Below are 8565 nucleotides of genomic sequence, written 5' to 3'. Positions count from 1 at the left end.
CGGCAGCACGGCAGCAGTTCCCACTCACCCTGGGTGCGGGAGGGATGCTCCACAGGGTCTGGCCAGCGCCAAGGGCAGAGGGACAGCAGCTCACATGGCTCTGTCTGGGCCTATTTGCTACCAAGCCTGCCTACATAAATTAATCAGAGCTAATTGGCTTTTAGGTAAGTCGTCTTTGCAGGAGCTCTGCAAGAAAGACTTTGAAGTGGGATTGCAAGTGGCAAAACCTTTATTTAAACACACAGTGTCACGCAAGGACAGGCTCCTAGCCCCAGTATCACTCCCTGCTCCCTTCAGCACAGGAGATGTCAATAGGTTAAAATCTCGCTGGATAACTTTCACTTCCCATTAAGTGCACCCAGTTTATTTACATCTCGCTGATTACAAGAGACAAACAACATTCACCAGAGGTGACACTTGACAAGAGCTGGCTGCACCCAGCGACAGCAGGACACAAACTACTGGTGCCACAGAGCCTTCCCAAAACAAGGGACCATGGCCCAGCTCTCCCCATCACCGCACTGCCAGGATGGGATCATCCCTCACGTTTTGGGAGGATGCAATGCTCTAGAGAGGTCCAGGAAATGCATCCTCCCAGTCAGAGGTATGTGTGATGCAAAATAAGATACTATGCACAGATCAACTGCTGCTACAGCTCTGCTCAGCACCAGCTTTGAGGTTATTAAGAAAAAGGAAGGAGTTGTCTCCCCACCCCCAGTCACAACCAAGCTGCTTTTATTGTGAGTTTCCAGCCCTCAGCTAAGCAGATCCACGCAGCACGTTTAAGCTGTTAAGCTTGGCTGAATAGGGCTGCTCTGTGTGCAACCGCTGCTCAGCAGTGGCCAACTTAGAACCGCTCAAAAATATAGACACATATTCATACCGACTCCACACAACAAGAAAGGATTTAGACATTTTCCAGCTCAGCTCCCCAGTTAATAAATAATTGGCTTCAGAAACACAGCAGTGATCCAATGTACGGAGACGGGTGCAGGCAGAACCCATGGCACAGCCAGTGCAAGTGCGATAGCTCATTCCTTCCCAGGGGCTCTCACAGTGCGCCACAGTGACTGAGCACTGCCCCATCCTCCCAAACCGGAGACTAAGACAAGGTACATGGCTGGGAGGAAGGTGTGAGGGGCCGGAGAGGGCAAGCACAAAGCTGGGATGTCAGTCATGGGGTTCGCCCACCACCACGCCACCCACCACCAGACTTCTGCCGGGCTGAGCGTTGCCTGGCTGCCAGCAGGGCTTCACCCCAGGCCACAGCCCATCCTGGCCCCAGCACCCAGGCCCAACAGCAGCTTCAGTGTCACTGGTGCAAGTGTCACAGGGCAGGGGAGAGGAGATGATTGCAGCAGCAAGCACACGCTTCTCCAGGTACGAGTGCCCCACCAGCCTGACGGCCATTGCACACTGCTGGAAACCAGCACACCAAAGCCCAGGGCGAGGTGCAAAGGATGCACCAAGAAGCCAGGGAGGATTTAGGCTTTTCACAGCAACCAAGAAAGTGGCAGCACAAAAAACATCCCTCAACCCCAGTCCCTGCTCTCTGTCCAAGGCCCTTCCATCTCCGCCCAGGGCTGGGATGCAGCAGGTGGAGGGGGATGCTCTGGGCCGGGGCACAGACAGAGGCTCCAGGTTTTCTTACTCTTCTTGTGGTCGGCTCAGGAAACAAGTGCTTGGGGGAGAGGTGGCCCCAAGGCAGCACCGATGTCCCATCTCCATCCAGGCAAGGCGAGCCCCTCTGCCTTGGGGTCGTTGGGCATCATGTATAGTTGCCCGGGCCGCCCAAAGGGATCACGAAGACAGAGATGTCATCACCAGAGCCCAGCTTGTCGTTGGCCAGCCGCCAGCCCTGCTCCTTCAGCACCCCCCTGGACCGCACCACCAGCTCCTGGGCCACCATGGTGTACCTGAGAGCAGAGCACAGCAGCTCAGCAGCAACCCCAGACCCCGCAGACTCCCTGATGCAGCATGCTGCAGTCCCTGGCAAGGAAGAAGCTGGAGGAGCTAGAGGTGCAGGTGAGGGTCCCTTAGAGAGTAGAGATCTGAGCTCAGATACGCACATCCAGGAGAGCACTGCACGCTGTGGAGCAATGGCACCAGCTCCGAGGCCAGAGGGACGTGTGGCCACAACGCTGCTCCAGGACATGCTCATCCCCCTGCCCACTCTCAGCTCACCTGCACGGGTCGTTGGGCTCGTAGCTTGTCAGCACCTCCATCACCACACTGGCCACCTCCTTGTCATTGGTGACATCCCAGAGCCCGTCGGTGCCCAAGACCAGAACATCATCGGGGCAGTGCTCGTACTGCGTGAGGTCGTAAACCCTGACCTGGCAAGCAACGGGGCAAGACGCAAGGGTGAGGGGCAGAGAGGCAGAGGAGGCTCCTGGAGAGCCCAGACGAGCACTGGCACTGCCCTGAGCCGCTGCGCTGGGTGCACCAGGGATCTGATCACCCCAACCGTCTCTGGCCATCGCAGGAACCCCTGGGCGCAGAGTGGCCGGCAGCCAGGCTCACCTCTGGGAAGCAGGACAGGAAAGGCTTGATGTGGATGTTGGAGCTGAACACCTTGAGGTCGTGGTCTCCCAGGCCCCGCGTGACCCCAATTGTGGCCATCACCCGAGCCTGGGGAACGATAAAACCAAAAGAAAACTTTAAGCTCCATCCATCCACCCACTTTAAGCTACATCTCCACCTCCATTCCCAGATGAGAATTGGTGGCATTGGAGCAGCAACAGCACTAGCAAAAATGGGCTGGAAACCCCTGATTCAGTGAGGGCAGGTGGGAAGTGACCCCCACACAGCTCCTGCCACAGCACTTCACCTTTTTGCCTTCCCCGTAGATGAGTGGAAACTTCAGGTCATCCTCTTCTATCTTTTTGTAAGCCCTAGTTAAAATAAGCCAGAGACAACGTGTCAGCAGGTGAAGGCTTCCAGCACCTCCCCTGCCCGCTCGGGACACAGCATCCCCCAGCATGAGGCCCCTTCAAGACCTGGGTACCCAGCGTGCCACAGCCCCTGCCCCACGGGAAGGGATGCTGCAGCCAGGCGGCCACGTGCAGCAGGACCCCAGCGCCGCCCCTCAGCACGGAGCCTCCCATGGGTTGGAGGGTTACCAGCCATTCATGTTTTGGTCTCTGTACAGCATCTTCTTCCCCAGCTCCTTGGGCTGGATCCTGCGGGGGAACTCGAGGTGTGTGAACTCCTTCCCCAGCAGCTCGGGCCTTAGGAACGCCTGCGGGACAAAGCAGTGGCTCAGCCACAGGGCCGGGAGAGCAGAATCCACACAGCATCGCCTGCCCTGCCGGCCAGCACCACCTGCAGCACCTCACCAGGCACCGCCACTGCGGCACGGGACCCACCAGCCTGCCGGGACCTTGGCTGCGGTGTTTCATGGTGGGGATAACATCAGCTGTTCTGCTGCAACTCGAACAGGTGGTGGCAAAGCAGCTTCAAACCACCCGTCTGTGCTACCCCCAGAGGGGAGACAAGAGCTGAGGACAGCCATGCCAACACCCAGCAAGAAGGAGAAGCTTTTGCATGGAGAGTTTTGGGAAATAAGGATCTCCAAAAGCGATCAAAACCCAGCAAGTTCCAGGAAAAGCTGGAATTTGCCTCTGCTGCAACTCGAACAGGTGGTGGCAAAGCAGCTTCAAACCACCCGTCTGTGCTACCCCCAGAGGGGAGACAAGAGCTGAGGACAGCCATGCCAACACCCAGCAAGAAGGAGAAGCTTTTGCATGGAGAGTTTTGGGAAATAAGGATCTCCAAAAGTGATCAAAACCCAGCAAGTTCCAGGAGAAGCTGGAATTTGCCCAGGAGGAGTCAGAGCTGCAAACCTCCCGGGACCCCAGGCTCAGCACAGGGCACAGCACTTGCCCGAGGAAAAGAGCTGATGGGTCTTTTCAGAAACCATGTCCCAGCTGCAGCTGTAACAAGGGACGAGAAGCAGCACAGAGCCCCTTCCCGGGGCAGGACAGCAGCTCCAGGGCCTCCTGGAGCACAGCGTGCAGGGGACCAGGAATAGGGACAGTGTTGGAAAATGCAGATGGAGGAATAAAGAGCTGAAAGAAAGGAGAGTCCTTGGGAACACGGGAGGGTTCGGTGCCGAGGCATGGAGAGCCCCGTCCCACTCCGGGTGGGGGGAGCCCTTACCATGGCCTGGGCACTGTGCAGCTGAGAAAGCGTGCGCCTGGCCTCCTGCCTGTGCCCTGCCCATCACAGCCAGCTGGAGAGGATCCCGCTCACAGCAGCTTCCTCCTCTTGGTCATTCAAAAATAGATTCGAGAAAAAAAATGCCTCAGTGTTTTTCCAAGTACGTTGCAAGCCAGGAAATCACATCCAGCAAGACCTCCTCCAACACAAACACCTCCTCCTCTGTGCTGCCGTCAGAGAGGTCTTTATAACCTTAAAAAGTCTCCCTGTGTGGCACAGGGGGGTTTGTCCAGGCCAGGCAGGACAGGGAGCTTTCAGGAAGAAAGATAGAAACCCGCTGGCACATGTCAGCTCCCTGCTTCCCCAGGGAGCAGCCAGGGAAGAAACTAGGACTCGGCGTCAGCGCTGCGGCTCCTTCGACCGTGCAAGGGAGCACGACGGGTGGAGGGAGCAGAGCTGTGCTCCTCCCGGTCACTGCGCAAGCCAGCCCAGCGCTCCCGCAGCAGCGGCAGGCGGGTGCCCACCCCAGGTCCTGGCCAGGCCAGGCTTGCAGGCACAGCCCCTCACACTGACCCCGCAGCACACCAGGGCTCCACCAGCCACCAGATGCCCCCACGCCAGTGAGCCAGGGCAGCTCCCTGCATCCCAGCGCCTCTCTCCAACCCAGTGAGCTGGCTGGGTTGGACAAGTGCCATCAGCAGGTCCCAGCTGTGAGGCTGCCCTTGTCCCCTGGGACCCCACCAAGAAGGCAGCCTGGCGGGCTGGGAAGGGGCTGGGAGGTGGTTCAGCAGGAATGAGGTTAGAAGAAAGGTCTTTCTTACTAAAAACTGCAGCCTCTGCCTCTCTGTCTCTGGAGTAAACTCCCTGGACATTGGAATGATTTCCCCGTTACGGATGATAATGGCCCTGCAATGAAACATGGAAGGATGAGATTAGAGAGGAGGAGAGGAGACATGGTGGGGGAGCTAAGCCTGGCTCTCAGGGGCCGATTCCCTACATGGCTGCCCAGGCAGCGCAACCCCTTCCCCTCCGCTGCCTGCCCTCTTCCCAGCCCCGAGCTGGGGGGCTGCTTGCTGGCTCTGCTGCAGCTAACCGCCCCTAGCCCCACAGCCCCTGGGTGGGCAGGGCATGCCTCCCTCCTGCACAGGATAGGGGCAGGAATGAAACTTGAAAGATAGAGAGTAGAGAGGAGGAGAGGAGACATGGTGGGGGAGCTAAGACTGGCTCTCAGGTCCCTACATGGCTGCCCAGGCAGCGCAACCCCTTCCCCTCCGCTGCCTGCCCTCTTCCCAGCCCCGAGCTGGGGGGCTGCTTGCTGGCTCTGCTGCAGCTAACCGCCCCTAGCCCCACAGCCCCTGGGTGGGCAGGGCATGCCTCCCTCCTGCACAGGATAGGGGCAGGGAGGAAGAGAAAATGGAAGAGAAGCATGGGGCAGAGGGGAATGAAGCAGAGCAAACCAAAGGATAGGATATGGTTAGAAAAGGAGCAGCACAAAGGTGGCGAACCCTCCTTTAGAGGGGAGCCACACACAGGACAGGCAGAAACCGCCAGCAGCAGGACACGGGTGCAACTGCCCGGCCCACACCAGCACTGCGGCTCACTGCTGGGGCCGGTCTGATTGTTTGATGTGTTAAAAAAAATAAAAGTCTGATTATGAGATGTTTCTGGATGTCACGGGGGGATTGAGGATCTCCAACACTGGTGGTCCAGCTGTCCCACCTGCTGTCCTGCCTAGGGCTGTGGGTCTCCTCCAGGGATGCAGGGCCTGGCTGAGCCCAGATCTGGCAGCCTGAGGAGGAACACAGACCCTCACCCACAGGCATGTTTACAGCCTCGGGACCCTGCGCATGCTGTCGTCCCGCATGTCCGGCACCTGGCCACTGCTGCCACAGAGGGGCCCCGCACCCAAAAGCGGAGGCACAAAGAATCTCCTCCTCCTCTGTCCCAGAGCTGGAATGATGTCCTCCAGCCTCAGACAATTTACCAGAGCCTGTATTTGCTGGCCTGACACTGCTGAGGACAAGCTAACCCTGCAGTAAATAAAGGGCAATTCAAACCAGCTTCACCCTCAGCATAAGGTGGACTTGCCTTCCTGCCATTGCTTGGGGGGTATGAACACACCCAGGTGCAATTACAGTAACGCACCCAAGGAAATGCATGTATCAGTCAAAATCCTTGGGCTCCAAGCTCCCAGGGGACCTGTCTGCACATAGATTTGTGTGTCCTTCTCCTGAAAAAGTTCACTGGTATGAAGGGTGCCCTAAAATGACTTCTTGCACATTTCTGAAAGCTTTGCTGAGGGCAATTTTCATTCCCCAACTCGCAGCCCAGGCCAGCACTGGCAGCAGGGGCCAGGGTGTGATCCAGAGCCATCTGGGAAGCAGACAGGATGCTGCCAGGAAGGAAGGGAGCAGGTCCCAGATTTTGGGAGGTGATTCTGCAGCCCCCTCTGTGCAACCAGGGAACATGGAGATCACAGCAGGCTATGCTGTCCCCAGGGTGTGCACGCAGGCAGGGGGTGGCTCTGCCTGGTCCTACTGCCTCTGCCCTCTTCAAGACAGCCCAGCTTCAGGGATGGAGCTGGGTGCTCCTCATCAGCCATGCCTCCAGCACTGCCCTGCTCTACCAGGGTGCTCCCCAATTACCAGGCGAAAGGCGGGGGCTGCCCAGCAGGGCCATACCTGCTGTCGCCAGCATTGGCCACGTAGAACTTGCCCATGAGGTAGACGGCAGCCAGGGCACAGCAGCCCCCGGACAGGCGCTGGGATGCTCGCTCCCGCTCAATCTGGTCGTCCTGGGGAGACAGCGAGTGGCTCCAAGCAGGGCAGGCAGGCAGCCCCATGTAAGCAAGAAAAGCTACAGGCAGCCCAAAATAGCACCCGGCTGCTCTGGCAGCACCTCGGCTGCTGGTCAAGCTGAGACCCTGCTCCAGGTGGGGAGCGGCGGCCAGCCGGGGCCCAGGCACCTTTCCCCACGCAGCCCAGGGATGGCTTCAGGGCTAGGGTCCTGCGGGGCAGTCAGGGACATGGCTTCACCGGGGCAGTGGAGAGGGCAGGAAAGAGCAAGACAGGAGGGGAGCAGTTGGGACTGCTGGAATGAAGTGCAATGAAGCCCTCTGCACCTGCACAGGTCCAGAGCCCAAAGCCACTGTGTCCTGAACCCCCAAATATGGGAGACCATCGCAATGCCCTCTCCGAGACCGTCCTGCTAGGAGCCCTCACTGCAGCCCCCTCCTTGCTGCAGAGCTGCCTTTTGCCAGAGGGGACAAGCCAATGCTGACACAGACAGCAAAGAGGTGCTCCCAGGGCATACCTGGGCATTCCCGCAGGTGGGGGCTCGCTCACCATGTGCTTAAAGGCATTCTCGATGGCGCCAATCACCAGGCTCTCATGAGAGACCGCTTTCTCCAGGTGAAACCGCGGCACAGCATCGTTGGGGACCTCCCCATTGTCCTCTGCGAGGGGCATCCGGCTCAGCTCCACAGGGCTGGCCCTTGCGTCGTGCAGGAGGCAGATGGGAGGCGGAGAGGGGTCCTGCAGGATGTCCACAAGGTCCCGGAGCTGCTCGCAGATGTGCAGGTGGAGCCTCTTGGATGCCATGACAGCAGCACCGCTGCCCGCATGGCCATCAAACAAGGCCCAGTAGTGGAAATAAAAACCCTTCCTGCCCTGTGGGGAGAGACAGGAAGGTTTAGCAAGCCTGTGAGGAAGCAGATGGGACGGGGAATTCAGAGCAGCTGGGGTCACCAGCTGAGGACAGTGACATGGGGCTTTGCCTCCAGCTCACAGGTCCCAGCCCAGCACAGGCAGGAGTGATGTGGGCAGCTGATCAAGGGTGTCTGGACATGGCCAGTCCCTGGCTCAAGCCCAGCCCTGTGTCAGACACCTCATGCTGCCAGCAGTGCGTCTCCAGCAGCTGGCTCCTCCAAAGGGGAGGCACGACAGGGTCAGCATGGCAGCCACCTCCGCAGCCCACTGCGGCACACGGGTCAGCTGCCTCCCCAGGCCAGCCAGCCCCAGCACAGGCCAGTGAGGACGATGGCAGGAGCTGGCAGGGAGCAGGGGCAGCCGGTCTGGGACCCAAGGGAATCCCTGGGGAGGCGGTGGCGCGCACACATCGTCACGTGCCCCATCTCGTGTCCTGCCACGGGCATCCTCCCTGTCATGTCCCTGCCTGCGCACGCCACCCTGGCTCTCACCCCATCCAGCTCCCCGCCGCCTTCCCTGGATGGCAACCGGCCCCTTGGGCTGGTCCTCCTCTCCACAAACACCACCTCGCAGCACGCCTGGTCCTCGTTGTGCTGGCTCTTCCCCGCATTTATCACCCTGCCAGGAGGAAACAAGGTATAAAGGCTCTTTCTTTCACACCATGCTCCAGCAGAGGCCAGCCCGCAGCACCTCATCC

The 8565-nt window shown here is 59.1% G+C and overlaps 1 protein-coding gene across 1 annotated transcript; it reads right to left on the bottom strand.

Moving 5' to 3' along the window:
• Window positions 1-211: 211 nt before the first annotated feature.
• Window positions 212-8483, bottom strand: PPM1J (protein phosphatase, Mg2+/Mn2+ dependent 1J). Its single transcript, XM_009272886.2, has 9 exons — window positions 8360-8483; window positions 7506-7829; window positions 6843-6955; window positions 4983-5067; window positions 3123-3241; window positions 2831-2894; window positions 2524-2631; window positions 2185-2336; window positions 212-1916 (listed from the first exon to the last, which is right to left on the bottom strand). The coding sequence occupies exons 2-9, from the start codon at window positions 7758-7760 to the stop codon at window positions 1769-1771; spliced, it is 1044 nt and encodes a 347-aa protein (XP_009271161.2). The 5' UTR covers window positions 7761-7829; window positions 8360-8483; the 3' UTR covers window positions 212-1768.
• Window positions 8484-8565: the final 82 nt, after the last annotated feature.

Source organism: Aptenodytes forsteri, unplaced genomic scaffold, assembly GCF_000699145.1.
Source record: "Aptenodytes forsteri isolate BGI_AS27 unplaced genomic scaffold, ASM69914v1 Scaffold142, whole genome shotgun sequence".
Classification (NCBI taxonomy): domain Eukaryota; kingdom Metazoa; phylum Chordata; class Aves; order Sphenisciformes; family Spheniscidae; genus Aptenodytes; species Aptenodytes forsteri.
This window is presented reverse-complemented; position numbering and strand designations above follow the sequence as displayed.